Here is an 18,352-nt window from a genome sequence, read left to right on the forward strand (position 1 = left end):
TTCTATAAACAAAGGAAAAAAGGCATATTAATTATATGTATTCACTGTTTCTAGGAAAAGGCTAAAGCTGAACATCGAGACAAGCTGGGAGAGAGGGACGACACCATCCCCCCCGAATACAGACACCTCTTGGATAACAATGACAAGGTAAAAGAAAGCTGATGTCTAGGCGGGATAGATACGACAGGGCTTTTTAAATTCGAACCTCCTTTAAAATGATCCAGAGGTGCACTTTAACAGTAGCATATAAATGAAATGTGACTATTTTTAATGTGCCCCGTCAAGCAGGTTGTCTAGGATTCTATTTAATATTTATTTGAGCCAATATCATTTGATACCGCCATGGCATAAAGAGAGCTGAAAAATGTTCAGTCACTCACTGATGCCCAACAGTGATTTCAAGGCAGGTACACAGATGAATTCTTTTTATAAGAAAAGGCTATAAAAATGATATTTGTAATCCTAACGGAAGCAGAGCCTCTCTGTTTAAGGAGAACAGGAAAGGAGCTAGTATTGGGCAAATAAGCCACATCCAGTACCTGAGGGTTCCCCTCTCCTCCACCACCACTGGCGCTGCTGAGACTGAAGACAGCAAACCGTGTTCTCAATCACAAGTCCTATTTCTGTAGCTAAAGATACTCTGTCAAGAGGTCTCTGCCTTTTGTCTCCAACCCTGAAGCCAGTTTGTCATGGGTCAGCCTGGCCTGTACCTCGCCCCTTCTTCATTGGTTCTTAGTTGTAAGCCAATTAGATTATAAGTAACGCTTTCCAGGCCTGTTCATCAAATAAACACCTGGAAGTCCAAATTATATCCTTCTTTCTGTGTTGCTTCATTTGGTTCAAAGGGAGTTGTTACCAGCTTGAGTGTCTCTTGCAGGAACCAACTCTCCTCCCTCAAGGTAGCGATTCTGAACCCTGCTAGACTCCACCCTGCTGGTATTCTTTGGGAAATGTATTATTTCATGTCCTTGCCTTTGTAGATGGGAAAAATCCCTGATAAGCTGTACTCATAAAAATATATCTGTAGACTGTCCCAGTGCCTCAAATCCATCGAAAATATAATAAGCTAGAGTAAGACATAAATCCACAAGTTACTTTTTTGTAACATTTTAAGTAGAATTATAACACATGATGGCAGAAAGTTCTGGTTAGTGTTTCTTTCACTTCCAGGGACAGACTCTCACTCTTGCATTTTCCCTAAGGATAATTATGCAAAACTGGCAGAGCAATAGTAGGGACCCAGGTTAATCAGTTGTTGCAAATACATACTCTGTTTTTCCAAGTCAAGTCATTGGATAGTCTAGATTATATAAATGCTGATTACACCTAAGTAAACCTTTGCAAAAATTGTTTTCTAACCAATAGTCTGCTTTGTTTTTAAGAGCAAACCAGCAAAGCCACCTGCCAAGAAACCAAAGGTAAATACCAGAGCTGCATGTTTCTATTAAAGTTCTTTTTTTAATTCTAGCTGCAACTTCTGCAGTTTAGAAATCAAGAATTTATTGAATGCCTACCTTGTGCTTAGTATGATGCAAAGCATATTTAAGAGTGTATTATTTCTCTTTCAGTCTTTCTAAGAACCCTTTAAAATATGCAGTTCCTGTTAGAAAAATCAAGGCTCAGAGAATATTAAGCATCCTATATAAAAGAGTAGAATAAAGTAAAGCTGTCAATATTTTCCTGGGGTTTTTTTTGTTTTTGTTTTTGTTTTTTGACAGAGACAGAGAGAGATTCAGAGAGAAGGACAGACAGGAAGGGAGAGAGATAAGAAGCATTAATTCTTTGTTGCCACACCTTAGTTGTTCAATGATTGCTTCCTCATATGAGTCTTGACTCGGGGAGGGGGGGCTACAGCAGAGCTAGTGACCCCTTGCTCAAGCCAGCGACCATGGGGTCATGTCTGTGATCCCACACTCAAGCCGGCGACCTTGGGGTTTCGAACCTGGCTCCTCCGCATCCTAGTCCAACACTCTATATACTGCACCACTGCCTGGTCAGGCAATATTTTCCTGTTTTAATAGCTCTATAACACATTACTTCATTAGGAAAAGAATGCAAGTTTTAAAATAAACATTTTTTATTTTCAGTGATGTGGTAAAAAGCACCATATAGCATTTTTGCCTTGCATTCTTCACTAATGGTTCTTTCTACTAATATCTCAGAAACCTGCAGATGGTAAAGATCCCATTGACACCCTCTCAGGGGATTTCGACAGCTGTCCTTCCACCACAGAAAGCTCAGAGAACACAGCAAAGGTACTGTGCTTTTTCATATTGACTTTGAATGTGTGTTCATATAATTTTAGACTATAGTGAATTGAATGATGCCATAGAGAACTTAAAAATAGAGAATATACAATAATTATACTACCGAGCAATCACTATTTTGTACATTTTTTGTCTTTTTTCCATATGTATATGTTTTATGCAATTATACTTAGAGTCCATAGTACATTGCTTAACATTATTTCATAAATGCTTTCCCTGTTGCTTCTCCGTTGCCGTCTTTTGATTGCCGCACCATAATGCTTTGTCTGTGTTCATTTAAAATGAAAGCAGCCCTTTACTATGCCTCGTCCTCTCATGCCCAGTGTCCTGAGATGTTCTCCCCAGCTGCTGACTGTTCTTGCCCTTCGGGAAGCCCTCTCTTACCGCCTTTCCCTCCCCAGGCCACAGCTGGAAGCCTCTCCTTCCCTGCCATCTGGGCTATATAGTCACATGTGTATACCACCAAGCTGTGGACTTTATGTAATAGTGATGTGTCTTTTACCTCTGTGTTCAGCATTAGCAAGATGTCTGGCATATAGCAGATGCTCAAAAGGTGATTATTATTGAATGAAAAAAGCAATGTGTAACTCAAAAAGTGTGTGTGTGTGGCATTTTACCTATAAATGACAGCCTTCCATAAATCAAATAAAAGAAAAAGTAAATGGCTGTCCTTCCTTGTTCTTTTCAGAAGAATTAATACTGTAGATCTCAGTTTGCTGTTGCTTTGGCTGTTATTCAGCTTGTTTCTCAGTCATTGCTCTGTCAGGCCGTCCCCCACTGGCTGACTTAATTTCTTGTCTGCCCAGCATCCGATTTCTCACTCCTGGAAACTCACAATTCATTTTTGGTGAGTGGACTGGATTTTTCTGTATGTCTTGCCCCAGCTGTCTGTTGTTGTCTCCAGTGTTACTTTCTCTTCCATAACACTGAAAACAATGTCCTGTTCTTATTCTATGGCACATAAAAACTAATCCCAAGAGAAGCAAGCTCTGTTTTGATGAAGGAAATAAGGTCTGGGTGAATCATGAATCGTGGAAATCGGCAGAGCATCAGAGTGACCCACATTTTCCTCATTTTTATCCTTTTTACCTCCTACCTTAATCACATCTGTGTACATCCACCATGGTTCAAAAGATCATGACTGAAACACCCGAAGTTTTTCCTTATTTAATTAAATTGGAGATCTCCAGGCTACTACAAAGAATAGTTTGAATTGATTTAATTGCAGCCAATACTTAATTGGTAGGTAGATTAATGACAGCAATAGCCTCATTACCTTTCCTTTGCTTTAGGACAAAGACAAGAAGAGTGCTTCCAATGCCAAAGCAGTCAAGCATGGAGGGAAAGCAAAGGATTCTGCAAAGGTAAACAGAGCAATTAAATATACTGCAGATTCATTTAGCAATTATATGAAGTGGTATTTATCCTTATAGCCATTTAATTTCTGATTGGAATCTATTTAGAATAAAATAATTTAAGTGTTAAATACTATCATTTAGCCTGTCTTGGTAAAGAAATTGAAGTTTTAAAGACTTATTTTTTTTTAAACTAACTGCTACTTAGGAATCTAAATGAACATTTATTAACACAATTGTTAAAACACAAGCAGAGTCCTGTGCTTTGGAGAAAAACTGCACAAAAAGCTGTCCATGCTGGCTTGAATCAGGGGCCTGCGGAGACCTTCTTCGCCTCCGTCACCAAAGCTCACAGTCTTCACACCCACTTCCAGCCACATCCCCCCACACTCTGCAGATGATGGCCTTGCCTTCTACTTCAAAGAGAAAAACTGAGGCCACCCTGCAGAAAATCCCTAAGGCCCTCTTCCCACTTTCCCAGTGACAAGCCCTCTCCCCACTCCTTACCCTTCAGCCTCTTCCTTTCTCTCATTGGTCAGAAATCAACTCTCTCCAAAATCTTTAATCTCTTCATCTTAATTTTTTCTCCTTATAGTAAATGGGTTTAAGTTCTTTCACCACTTTGAAAGCAATATTCAAACTTAGTAGCCCTTCTGACTATTTCCCTTCATCCTTGAAAGAGCTAAGATCGCTGCTTCCTCTTCTTGAGCTCTGCCTGAGATCAGCAACTACGTGCTGGTTGCCACAGCACTAATTCCTCCCTACTTTAGTTGCTCTCTCAGTAGTATGCTTTGGGGCCTTAGAATTGGTGCTGTACCATGACAGCATTGGGGAATGCTGGGATGGGTGAATGTGTCGTGCACCTTCGCCTGTCTTAAAGATCCAGACTGCCACTTCCAACTGAACGTTTCCATTTGGAAAACACATTGACAGTACAGGTGCATATACTCATTTCATTAAATCATCAATTACACAATAAACTATTACTTTGTATGTCATTAAGGAAAAAAGTCAATTTGATATGCTATTCATTATAGGAATCACTGCAAATTGAGATATTTTAAAAGGCGGTGGAGACCACCACCAGAGAATGTGGTTTATGTCAGTTTTAGAATTCATAAGTAGTGAACGGAATTAGAGAGGATCTTAGAGTTTCTGTGTTGTAAAATATTAACTAGACACCAGCTGGAGGGAAAGACTATCAGCACATAATTTTTCATGCTGATCTAGAAAGTAGTACTAAGGCTAATGAAAGAAAGCTATAGATTCCAGTTTCTTAGAATTAGGCATTAATGACAGAACAACTGGAGCTTCTCCTTTTATTAAAATTATTCAAACTGTGGTCAGGAAAGGAATAGAAGTTAGATTAGACAGCTTTCAGATGGATCCTTCCAATTCCTAGAATGTATGATTCAGATGGTTATTACTATGATCCTCTAACTAATGAGAAATTAAAGGTAAAGCTTTAAAAATAGTCCAGCTGAATCAAAACTCCTTAAAACAAGAGAGTTCCAATTCAAGATGGCATTACAGGAAGAGTCTGAACTCACCTCCTTCCAGGGACATAGTGAATCTCTGGCTCCAGGTGAAACAAACTAGCTGAGTGACTCTTACTTATGAGGCAACTTAAAAAAAATAAACCCACATCAAAGCAGGTGGGAGAGGCTGACACAATCTTGCCATAAGCCATACCCCCGGTGTGGCAACCCTCAAGTGGGGGGTACTCAAAACCCAGAGCTTCTCCCTAAAGAATGAAGTTTATAGCCCACATCTGGCACCTCAACCATAGAGAACTGCACCTGAGAAATAAGGCCCCAAAACATGTAGCTTTGAAAGCCAACAAGGCTCACATCCACCAGACCAACAAAGCTATAGTGAACAGATCAAGTGGTCCTTCAAGGGCTAGCATGCTTGGACTCAGCACCCAGAGCCCAGCACAGAGGCAGCCAATTGAGAGACTCCAAGGCTTTCTATGAAAGAGGCTTAAACAGCTGCAGTGCCAAGCCTGAAGGACAGGCATCTAATTTAGGACACAGCAGGGGCCTGCTGAATTACTTACCAGGAACAAAGGCTGACGGTGGCACCCCTGCTCTAGCCAGCGGGTGCCATCTTTGCGCTTACCTGCTGCATCACGCCAGCGTGCTGGCGCCCCGGAAAGGAGCTTGTACCCTCTTCTGGTGCCTCAGTCTTTGCAGCTCCCAGGGGACAACCTAGATTACCTGGTTCTGGTGGCCAGTGGGACTTAGCCCCTGTGGTCCCACATAACTATATATTTACATACTTTAAAAGCTTCCAGTTGCCCTGGCCGGCTGGCTCAGTGGTAGAGCGTCAGCCCGGCGTGTGGAAGTCCCGGGTTCGATTCCCGGCCAGGGCACATAGGAGAAGCACCCATCTGCTTTCCTACCCTTCCCCCTCCTTTCTATCTCTCTCTCTTCCCCTCCCACAGCCAAGGCTTCATTGGAGCAAAGTTGGCCCAGGCACTGAGGACAGCTCCATGGCCTCCTCCTCAGGTTCTAGAATGGCTCCGATTGCAATGGAGCAACGCCCCAGATGGGCAGAGCATCGCCCCCTAGTGGGGTTGCCGGGTGGATCCAGGTCTGGCACATATGGGAGTCTGTCTCTCTGCCTCCCCACTTCTTACTTTAGAAAAATAAAAAAAAATAAAAAAGCTTCCAGTCAGCCTGAACCAATGTGCTGAGCCCTCCCGACTTTGGAACACTGAAAGATCTCAGCACACCAACAACTACTTGGAGCCACTACAATTAAATAGACTGCTTGGACAATCATAGAGGTTTCAGACACCCGAGAGCTAAGCCAAGGTTGAATGATAAGCTTCATCTCCTCCATAAGTCCACTCCTTCAAGACTGAAAGAGGTGGCTGTTTTAGCTAAAGCCTAGAAACCAGCACAAAGTATCAAAAGCAGTAAGAAAAAAACAACTTATGTACAAGGGAACCCCCATAAGACTATCAGATTTTTTAAAGAAACTTTATGGGCCAGAAGGTACATTATATTCAAAGTGCTGAAAGAAAATCAAACTTCCAACAAAGAATACTCAGCAAAGTTGTCATTCAGAATTGAAGGAGAGCCTGACTGTGGTGGCGCAGTGGATAAAGCATGGACCTGGAAATGCTGAGGTCGCCGGTTCGAAACCCTGGGCTTGCCCGGTCAAGGCACATATGGGAATTGATGCTTCCTGCTCTGTCCCCCTTCTCTTTTTTTCTCTTTCTCCCCTATAATAAATAGGTAAGATCTTTAAAAAAATAAAATTTAAAATAAAAATGAAAGAGAGATAGCTTCCCAGACAAACAAAAGCTAAAGAAGTCCATCACCACTAAACTTGCCTTGCAAGGAATGTTAAAGGGACTTTTTAAAGATGAAGTGAACGGGTGCTAGTTAATATCAGGAAAACATATGAAAGTACAAATCACTGGTAAAAGTATTCGTAAAATTCAGAGTAATCTAATATAACATTTATAGATTAGTTGCTTAAACTAGTATGAAGGTTAAAAGACAAAAGGTAAAAAAATAACTATAGCTGGATAATTATAGGATATACAATATAAAAGAATATAAAATATAACATCAAAAATATAAATGGGTTGGGGGTATAGAACTTAGGAATGGACCGAAATTTAAGTTACCAAATTAAAGCACTTTTATAAATGTAGGTTGCTATTTGTAAGCCTCTTGGTGAACATAAAACTAATTGGTATAGTAGAAACACAAAAGATAAAGGAATCTGAGCATACCACTACAGAAAATCAGCAAATCACAAATGAGATCAATAGAAAGAACAGAAGAAATGCAAAACAACCAGAAAACAATTTTAAAAATAGCCATAAATACAAACCCATCAGTAATTCAAGTAAATATATATTCTCCAATCAAAAGACAGAGTGGCTGAATGGGAAAAAAGGAAAAAGAAAAAAAACCCATCAATATCCTGCCTACAAGTCTCTTCACATCTAAGGATACACACAGACTGAGAACTGAAGGGATGGAAAAAGATATTCCGTGCGGTGGAAACCAAAAGAAATACGGGTAGCTATATTTAGAACAATCAGCTTTAAAACAAACTGTGCCTGAGTGGTGTCAGCACCATGGAAGCTTGGGTTGTTTTTTTCTTTCCCCCTCATTTACAACTATTCAGACTTCTAAAACCGAGCACAGGTGACCTTGCACAGCACAGTAGGGTGCCTGGGGGAGCCTACTGTCTGTGCATCTGAAAAGTGGGTACGTTGGACCTCAGAGGAGGTGCAGAGCTGGGAGAATGGTGAGAGAGTCAGTGGCAACTTTGTTGACAGAGGAGGTGAGTGGCCATCTTCCCAGCCATGTGCGTTGTAGCTAGAAGACCCAATGCTCTTTGAGATGAGACTGAAGTGACTGGAGGAAGGAAAAGAAAAAGGGAAAAGGGCAGAGAGCGAAATAAGAGAAATCATTTCTGTCCAGTGATTACAGTAAGAAGTCCACCAACAGACATCTGAGACTCCCCAACCCGAAGATCCCCCTACTGGGCCATGGGCACGCCCAGAGCCCCATGTGCAAAGCACACGTCTCTCCCCACACTGCCACCAGCCGTTTTATTTTAAAGACGGCTTGTTTTTACAGGCATGCTCTCAACTTTAGCAAATCATCTCCCGTATGAGAATCCAAAAACTTGTGCTATACCACTACCATCTGGAAAAGTAAAAGTATTCTAATTGCCAGCCTGTTAAACAGAATCACAATAAACAAAGCCTTACCTAAATAAGGAAGGCATTTGCTACTTCAAGTGCAATGGCAGACACATATTGCAGCAAACACTATGAAAAATCATAGTACAGTACTACAAGCACAAAAAGAAAACCACAATTTTGGAGTAACCAAACTCAAAGACATATGGAATATTACCACCTGATAAAGAATTCAAAATAGCTGCTATGAAGAAATTCAATAACGGACAAGAAAATTCATGCAATTCATTGAATCAGGAATGAAACTAATGAACAAAAGAATACTTTACCAAATAGATAAAAATTATAAAAAAGAACCAAACTAATTCTGGAGCTAAAAGAATTCAATAAGTGAGATGTAGAATGCAATAGCAAAGCACTGCATATTGAGCAGATGAGACTGAAGAAAGATGAAGCAGTCTGGAGGACAGGAGTCTGGTAATAATTCTAGTGGAAAAGGAGAGAGAACTAAGACTTCTTAAAAGTGAAGAAACCCTCTGAGAGCTATCAGACTTCATTGTAAACACCAATGGAAGAATAATGGGCAAAGCAGAAGGAGAAGAGGGCACAGTTCACTTAAAGAAGTAATAGCTGAGACTTCCCAAACCTGGGTAAAGAACTAGATATACTTTGATAAATATAGATGCAAAAATTTTCAACAAAATATTAGTACTGAATTCAAGAATGCATTAAAAAAATTACACACCATGACCAACTGGGATTTATCCCTGGGATGTAAGGAAAGTTCAACATATGCAAACATAAATGTAATGTGTCACAAATAAAATGAAAAATAAAAATCACATATTCATCTCAATAGATACAGAGAAAACATTTGACAAAATACAGTATCCTTTCATGATGAAACATTTAAAATATAGGGTATAGAAGAAACATACTTCAACATAATAAAGGCCATATACAACAAAACTAGAGCAAATGTTATATTCAACTGAAAAAAAATTAAAAGTTTTTCTTGTAAGACTAGGAACAAGACAAGGATGCCTACTCTCATTACCCTTATACACTGTAGTAGCGTAAGTCCTGATGAGAACAACTAGGCAAGACAGGTAAATAAAAGACATGCAAATTGGAAGGGAAAAAAAATAAAATTATTGCTATTTTCAGGTATGATTTTGTATATGGGAAATCCCAAAGGGTCAATAAAACAGTGTTGGAACTAATTAACAACTTCAGTTAACTTGCAGAATAAAAAATCAGCATACAGAAATCAATGGCATTCCTTTACACTAATGATGACACATCTGAAACAGAAAGTATCTCATTCACAATAGCATCAAATACTTAGGAATAAATTTAACCAAGAAAGTGAAAGATTTGGAGCCTGAAAACTATGAGACTGCTGAAAGGTATCAAAAAACAGCATAAACAAATGGAGAGACATTCTGTTTATGGATCAGAAGAATTCACATTATTAGAATGTCTACTCAAAGCCATCTATAAATTTGATGCAAATTCTATCGAAATTTCAATGGCATTTTTCACAGAAATCGAACAATCTTGAAATTTGTATGGAATCACAAAAGATCCTGATTAGCTGAAGCAATACTGAGAAAGAAGAACAAAGCTGGAGGCATCACATAACCTAATTTCAAATTATACTACAAAGCTTTAGCAATCAAAACAGTATGCTACTGGCATTAAAATAAGTCATATAGACCAATGGAACAGAATCAAGAGCCCAGAAATAAACCCCCAAATATATGGTCAACTAATATTCCAGAAGGGAACCCAAAATACCCAGTGGGGATCCCAGAACACCCAAAGGGTCTCTTTAACAAATGGTGCTGAGAAACTGGAGAAATATAAACAGAACAATGAAATTGGACCCCTATCTCACCCCACTCACAAAAATTAACTTGAAATAAGTCAAACACTTACACATAAGACTTAATACCATAAAACATCTAGAAGAAAATGTAGGGAAGAAGCAGTTACTTCACATTGGTCTGGGCCATAATTTCTTTTTATATGCCAAAACTCAAGTAACGAAAGCAAAACTCAACAAATGGGACTACATCAAACTCAAAAGCTTCCACACAGCAAAAGAAACAAAAGACAACCTATACAATGGGAGAACATTTTTGTAAACCATATATCAGATAAATGGTTAATACCCAAAATATATAAAGAATTCATATAAAACTTAATGAGAAAAACAAACAATATGACTAAAAAAATGGGCAAAAGAGCTAAATAGGCATTTTTCTCAAGATGACATCAATATAGTCAACGAGTACATAAAACAATCACTAATCATCAGGAAAATGCAAATCAAAATCACGAGATACCACCTTACACCTATTAGAATGGCTGTTATTGAGAAGACAAGACAGCAGGTGATGGTGAAGATGTGATGTAAAGGGAACTCTTATATACTACCGGTGGGAATGTAAATTGGTTCAAATACTATGGAAAACAATATGATATTCCTCAAACAATTAAAAATAGATCAGCCATATGGTCCAGCATTTCCTTTTTTGGAGTATTACCCAAAGGAAATGAAAACAGGATTTCAAAGAAATAGCTGCACTCCCATGTTTACTGCATCATTATTCACAATAGTCAAGACATGGGAATAACCTAAATGCCTATCAGTGGAGGAATGGATAAAGAAGTGGTACATATAAACAATAGAATATTATCCAGGCATGAGAAAGGATGATATCCTGCCACTTTACTTCATGAATTGGCTTTTAACACATTATGCTAATTCAGGCAAGTCAGAGAAAAATAAGTTCTGTATAATATCACTGATATGTGGAATCTAAAAAAGTCAGAGTTGTTAAAAAGAGTAACCTGGTGGTTACTGAGGATGTGAGGATAAGATTGATGATATTTAAGGGTACAGCTGGCAGAGTAGTAAATAAGACAAAGATCTAATTTACATTAAATGAATATAGATAATATTGTAATATAATTATGCAATGTGACTGAAATCCAGTATTGTTACAGTAACAGTCATACTTCAATAAATAAATGTATTAATATATAAGGTGTGACATATATACCTTAAATTTACACAATGTTGTAAGTCATATATTGAGTAAAAACAAAAACTTATAAAAGACAAAGGACATTAATTTCATAATGATAAAGGGGTCGATCCAACAAGACTATATAACATTTATAAATATTTATACTCCAAAAACAGGAGTATGTAAATATGTAAAGCAAATATTACCAGACCTAAAGGGATAACTATACAGCAATACAATAATAGTAGAGGACTTGAATATCCTACTTTCATGAATGGGTAGATCACCAAGACAAAATCAGTAAGAAAACATCGCCCTTAAGTGACACATTTAGTAAGATGGAACTAACACATGTCTATATACAAGAGCATTCCATCCAAAAAACAATAGAATATACATTCTTCTCAATCACATATGAAACTTCCTCCAGGATAGATCATATGTTAGGCCACGAAACAAGTCTTAATAAATTTAAGGAGAATGAAACTTATTGTCTTCTTCAACCACAATGGTAGGAAACTAGAAATAGTTATAAGAAGAAAACTTGGAAATTAACAAATATGAAATTAACACTCTACTGGAAAAACCAATGTTAAAAAATATATTAAAAGAAAAATTAAAAAATACCATGAGACAAGGGAAAATGGAAATGAAATATATCAAAGCTTATGGATGCAGCAAAAGCAGTTCTGAGAGAGATTTACAGTGATAAATGCCAACATGAAGAAACAAGAAAAGGCTCAAATAAACAACATTATACCTCAAGGAACTAGAAAAAAATAAAAATCCCAAAGTTAGTAGAAGGAAGGAAATAATCTCTATTGCATTTATTTCTGCAATAGAGATTAGAAATAATCTAAATGCAATAGAGATTAGAAAGACAATAGGAAAGATCAGTGATACTAAGAGCTGGTGTTTTGAAAAGATAAATGAAATTGAGAAAGCTTTAGCTAGACTCACCGAGATAGGACTCAAAATCAGAAATGAAAGTGTAGACGATACCACAGAAACAGTTGGATCATAAGAGACTACTAGGAACCAAGAAATTGGAAAATCTAGTATAAAAAGATAAATTCCTACAAACATATACTCTTCCAAAACTGAGTCATGAAGAAATACAAAATGTGAATTGACTGATTATTAATAAGGAAAAATCACTAACCAAAAACCTCCCAACAAACCAAGGCCCAGGACCAGAGAGCTTCACTAGTGAATTCTACCAAACATTTAAGGAAAAATTCATACCAGTCCTTCTCAAACGCTTCCAAAAACTAGAAGAGGAGGGAACATTTCCAAACTCATCTTACAAGGCCAGCATTACCCTTGTACCAAAACCAAACAGGGATACCACAAGAAAATAAAATGACAGGCCAATGTCTCAGATTAATATAGATGCAAAAATACTCAACAAATTGTTAGCAAACTGAGTTTAACAGTACATTAAAAGGACCATACACCATGATCAAGTGTGATTTATTCCAGGGATGCAAGTTTGGTTTGACATCTGCAAATCAGTGAATGTGACAAAGCATACTAATAAAATCAAAGATTAAAACTTATATGTTCATTTCAATAGATGTGGAAAAGCATTTGACAAAATTCAACATCTATTTATTATAAAAACTCTCAACAAAGAAGGTATGGAGGGAATGAACCTGAACATGATGACAATATATGACAAGCCTACAGCTAACATCATACTCAATTGTGAAAAACAGAAAGCTTTCTCACTAAGGTCTGGGACAAGACAAGGGTGCCCCCTCTCACTATTTTAATCCCACATAGCACTGGGAGTTCTAGCCAGGACATTAGGCAAGAAAAAGAAAAACAAAGTTATCTACATGGAAAGGAAGAAGTAAAACTCACTATTTGCAGATGACATATTTATAGAAAATCCTTAATACTCCACCAAGTACTATTAGAATAAATTCATTAAATTTGCAGCATACAAAATTAATGCACAAAAATTTGTTGCATTCTACACACTAATAAACTATCAGAAAGAGAAATTAAGACAATTCTACATATTTACAAGTACATCAAAAAGCATAAAATACCTAGGAATAAATTTAACTAAGGAGGTAAAAGACTTGTACACTACAAGACATTAGTGAAAGAAATAGAAGAAAACACAAATAAGTGGAGATTTCACACTCATGGATTAGAAGAAATAACATTAAAATGTCCATACTAGCCAAAACAGTCTACACATTCAATGTAATCATTATAACAATGGGGATTTTTCACAGAAATAGAACAAACAATCCTACATTTTGTGTGGAACCACGAAATACTCCAAATAGCCATAGCAATCTTGCAAAAGAAGAACAAAGCTAGAGGCATCAGACTCCCTGATTTAAAATTTTAGTGCCAAGGCATAGAAATCAAAACAGTCTAGTAACTAAACAAAAATTAAAATGGATTCTAGAATTAAATCTAGAATTAAGTCAAAAATTAAAACTAGAGTATAAGACTTGAAACAAAATACATAGAAGAAAACATAGCTGATAAACTTACACACCTTGGTTTCAGAGAGTGTTTTGTGAACTTGATCCCAAACACAAGGGAAGTAAAAATAAACATAAATGAGTGAAACTATATCAAACTAAAAAGCTTTTGCACAGCAACCCCCCCCCCCCAAAGTGCAATAAATCAAATAGGAGAGAAGATACTTGCAAACCACACTTCTGATAAGGGGCTAATATCCAAAATATATTAAGACCTCATGCAACTCAACAATAAATAATCCAATTTAAAAATGGGCAGAGGAGCCTGAGCAGGTGGTAGCACAGTGGATAGAGTGTCGGACTGGGACACAGAGGACCCAGGTTCAAAGCCCTGAGGTCGCTGGCTTGAGCACAGGCTCACCAGCTTGAGCACAGGGTCACTGGCTTGAGCCCAAAGGTCACTGGCTTGCAGCCCAAGCTCACTGGTTTGAGCCCAAGGTCACTCAGTTTGCTGTTACTGCCCCCACCCCATCAAGGCACGTATGAGAAAGCAGTTAGTGAACAACTAAGGAGCTGCAGGGAAGAACTGATGCTTCTCAGTTCTCTCCCTTCCTGTTTGTCCCTATCTGTCCCTCTCTCTGACTCTCTCTCTCTGTAACAAAACAAAACAAAAAAATGGGCAGAGCACCTGAACAGATTCTTTTCCCAAGAAGACATACAGAGAGCCAACAGATATATGAAAAGATGTTCAATTTCACCAACTGCAATGTAAATCAAATCAAAACCACATGAGACACCCACCTCATACCTGTTAGAATGGCTATTATCAATAAGACAAATAATAACAAGTATTAGAGAGGATGTGGAGAACATACCAGTAAAACCCTCATGCACTGCTGGTGGGAATATAAATGGATGTGCCCTCTATGGAAAACAGTATGGAAATATTTCACAAAATTTAGAGCTACCATATGGCCCTAAAATCCCTCTTCTGAGTATCTACTCCAAAAAAATTGAGAACACTTATTTGTAAAGATATATGTACCTTATGTTTATTATTCACAATAGCCAAGACATAGAAACAACCTAAGTGTTCTTTGACTCACACACACACTAAAGTATTATTCAGCTATAAAAAGATGAAATATTGCCATTTGCAACAACATGAATGGATCTTGAGTATCATGTTAAGTGAAATAAGTCAGAGAAGAACCATATGATTTCACTCATGTGTGGTATATAAAAGGAAAGAAAACCCTCATCAACACAGACAACAGTACGGTCATTGCTAGAGGGGAAGGGAAACAGAAGGAGTATAAGATGGCAAAGGGGATCAAATATATGGTCAAGGAAGAAGACTAGACTTCGGTAGTGAGCACACAATGGAATATTCAGATGATAGATTATAAAGTTATACACCTGAAACTTATATAATGTTATTAACCAGTTACCCCAATAAATTTAATTTAAAGAAACAGTATGCTATTGAAATAAGCAGACACATAGATCAATGTAACACACACAGAGCCCAGAAATAAACCCTCGAATATATGCTCAATTTGTGACTAAAGAGGCAGGAATATACAACAGGGAAGCATAGTCTCTTCAACAAACATTGCTAAGAAAACTAGACACCCATTCTCAAAAGGAAAATGGAGTACTATGTTATATCATAAAAAATTAATTCAAAATGGATTACACTTGAATGTAAGACCTGAACCATAAAACTCCTAGAAGAAAATATAGGCAGTAAATTCCTTGACGGTGGTCTTTGTGATGACTTTATGTATTTGGCACCAAAAGCAAAAATAAACAAGTGGGACTACATCAAACTAAAAAGCTACACAGCAAACTAAACTATCAACAAGTGAAAAAGACAACCTACTGAATAGGAGAAAATAGTAGCAAATCATATATCTGATGATGAGTTTATAGCCAAAATACATTAAGAACTCAGCTCAATAGCAAAAACTAACCATTTGACAAATGGACAAAGGATGTGCATGGACATTTTTTCAAAAAGACATACAGATGGCTAACAGGAACATGAAAAAGTTCTCAACATCACTAATCATCGTGGAAATGCAAGTCAAAACCACAGTGAGGTATATCACATTACACATGTTAAAATGGCTATTAAAAAGACAAGAAATAACAAGTGTTGGCCAGGAGAAAAGAAAACCTTTACACATTCATGGGAATATATATTGGTGTATTCACTTTGGAAAACAGTATGGTGGTTCTTCCGAAAATCAGAAAGAGCCTGACCAGGCGATGGTGCAGTGGATAGAGCATCAGACTGGGATGCGGAGGACCCAGGTTCAAGACCCTGAAGTCACCAGCTTGAGCATGGGCTCATCTGGTTTGAGCAAAGCTCACCAGCTTGGACCGAAGGTCACTGGCTTGAACAAGGGGTTACTTGGTCTGCTGTAGCCCCCCCCCCCCCATCAAGGCACATATGAGAAAGCAATCAATGAACAACTAAAGTGCCGCAACGAAAAGTTGATGCTTCTCATCTCTCTCCCTTCCTGTCTGTCTGTCCCTATCTGTCCCTCTCTCTGACTCTCTCTCTGTCTCTGTCAAAAAAAAAAAAAATCAGAAAGAGACCTACCATATGATACAGCAATGTAACTTCTGGGTATTTATCCAAAGAAAATGAATGCACTCAAAAAGATATATGCACCCCTGTGTTCACTGAAGCATTATTTATATTAGCCAAGATTTGGAAACAACCTGTGTTCATCTGTGGATGAATCGATTTTTGAAAACTGATGCATAACACAATGGAATACTACATGGCCATAAAAAGGAAATAAATCTTACCTTTTGTGACAGCATGGATGGACCTGGAGAGTATTACCGTATGCTAAATGAAGTAAGCCAGTCAGAGAAAGACAAGTATCATTTAGTCCCATTTATGGAATCTAATGAACAAATTAAACTGACAAAACAGAGACATGGACACATGGAACAGACTGACAGCTGTCATCAGGGAGGAGGATTGGGGGACTGGGTGATAGAGGGTGAAGGGATTAAGCTAAAAACAAAAAAGCAACACTGTATCTGTGTATAACAGGGAGACACAGACAGCAGTGTGGTGCTAGCCAGAAGGGAAGGGCGTGGAGGGTCCCTGGGGGTGGGGCAGCGGGATAAAGAGACACTGCTTGGGGCGGTGGGCCCACCAGACAGTGTGCAGAGGGTGTTCCAATGAGTTGCATGCCTGAATCTGTACCACAATAAATTTAAAGAAAATATAAATAAAAAATTTAAAAAACTGATTTATATATATATATATATATATATACAGTGAAATATTATTCAGCCATAAAAAAAGAATGAAGGCCTGACCTGTGGTGGCGCAGTGGATAAAGCGTCAACCTGGAAATGCTGAGGTCGCCGGTTCAAAGCCCTGGGCTTGCCTGGTCAAGGCACATATGGGAGTTGATGCTTCCAGCTCCTCCCCCCTTCTCTCTCTCTCTTTCTCTCTCTCTCTCTGTCTCTCCCTCTCCTCTCTAAAATGAATAAATAAATAAAAAAAAAATTAAAAAAAAAAAAAATTTAAAAAAAAAAAAAATGAATGAAATCTTGCCATCAGCAACATGGGAGGACCTTGAAGGCATTAATGTTAAATGAAATAAATCAGAGGAAGAAAAATAACATATGATTTCATGTGGGATTTTTTTTTAAAAAAGCAAAAAAAAAAATTAAGCTCATATATTAAAGGTGCTTAGAGAATAGATCTTAAAAGTTTTCATCACAAGAAAAAATTTTGTAATTATATATGGTGACAGATGTTAACTAATCGTGATGATTGTCTCGTAATATCATATATACAAATATTGAACCATTATGTTGTATATCCAAAACTAATATATCAATTATATGTCAATAAAGAAAGGTAAAATACACAAAGAATACAAGAAACCAGACTGATAATTAGGTGTTCATACTGTTGTATCTCAAAGAGATTAATTGGCTTATTATTTAACTTGTTATATAAAGTACATGACCAACCCTTTCACGTAAAGGAGAAACCGTAATAACCTGTGAACTGAGTGGATTAGCTAGCCAGCAATGCCCCATTACAGGGAAAGAAAGCACCGTAGAATGAATGAACAATACCAATACCATTCAAGAACACCTCTGTATTTCTTTTTTTCAATTACCTTGACCTTAAAAAAAAAGTCTAGAGTAAAAAGGATAGAATCATTTAAAGTTATTTTTAGTTTATAAATTTGAAGGGGAAGCTAACCAATTGACAAATGGACAAAGGATCTACATGGACATTTTATTCATAGTGTTTAGAAAAAAAATCTCATTTTCCACAACTGGCTACCAAGCATCTTTTGCCCCTTTAATTCTGAGAGCCCACCTCCTCATAAGAATCTTCTAGGTGATCAGTTTCATGATACTTAATCCAGAGAAGAAAGCTCATTAATGGTTTTGCTTTCCCTTTTAGGCAAAGGAAGAAACTTCCAAGCCGAAAGCTAATGAAAAAAAAAAAAGTTAAAGTTTACACTGTTCGGTAAGTTGGGTGTTTGTTGTAAATGAAGGCAGCGTACCTTCTAGC

The 18,352-nt window shown here is 37.6% G+C and overlaps 1 protein-coding gene across 8 annotated transcripts in view; it reads left to right on the top strand.

The window, feature by feature from the left end:
- CAST (calpastatin) overlaps window positions 1-18,352 on the top strand; it is a 140,934-nt gene that overhangs the window by 118,029 nt on the left and 4,553 nt on the right. For all 8 annotated transcript variants that reach the window (XM_066381887.1, XM_066381884.1, XM_066381885.1 and 5 more), the window contains 5 exons: window positions 55-147; window positions 1,383-1,418; window positions 2,163-2,255; window positions 3,560-3,631; window positions 18,242-18,307. In XM_066381887.1, coding sequence (XP_066237984.1) covers window positions 55-147; window positions 1,383-1,418; window positions 2,163-2,255; window positions 3,560-3,631; window positions 18,242-18,292 — 345 coding nt within the window. In that variant the 3' untranslated portion in view covers window positions 18,293-18,307. The remainder of the gene's footprint in view (window positions 1-54; window positions 148-1,382; window positions 1,419-2,162; window positions 2,256-3,559; window positions 3,632-18,241; window positions 18,308-18,352) is intronic.

This window comes from Saccopteryx leptura, chromosome 4 (assembly GCF_036850995.1).
Source record: "Saccopteryx leptura isolate mSacLep1 chromosome 4, mSacLep1_pri_phased_curated, whole genome shotgun sequence".
Classification (NCBI taxonomy): domain Eukaryota; kingdom Metazoa; phylum Chordata; class Mammalia; order Chiroptera; family Emballonuridae; genus Saccopteryx; species Saccopteryx leptura.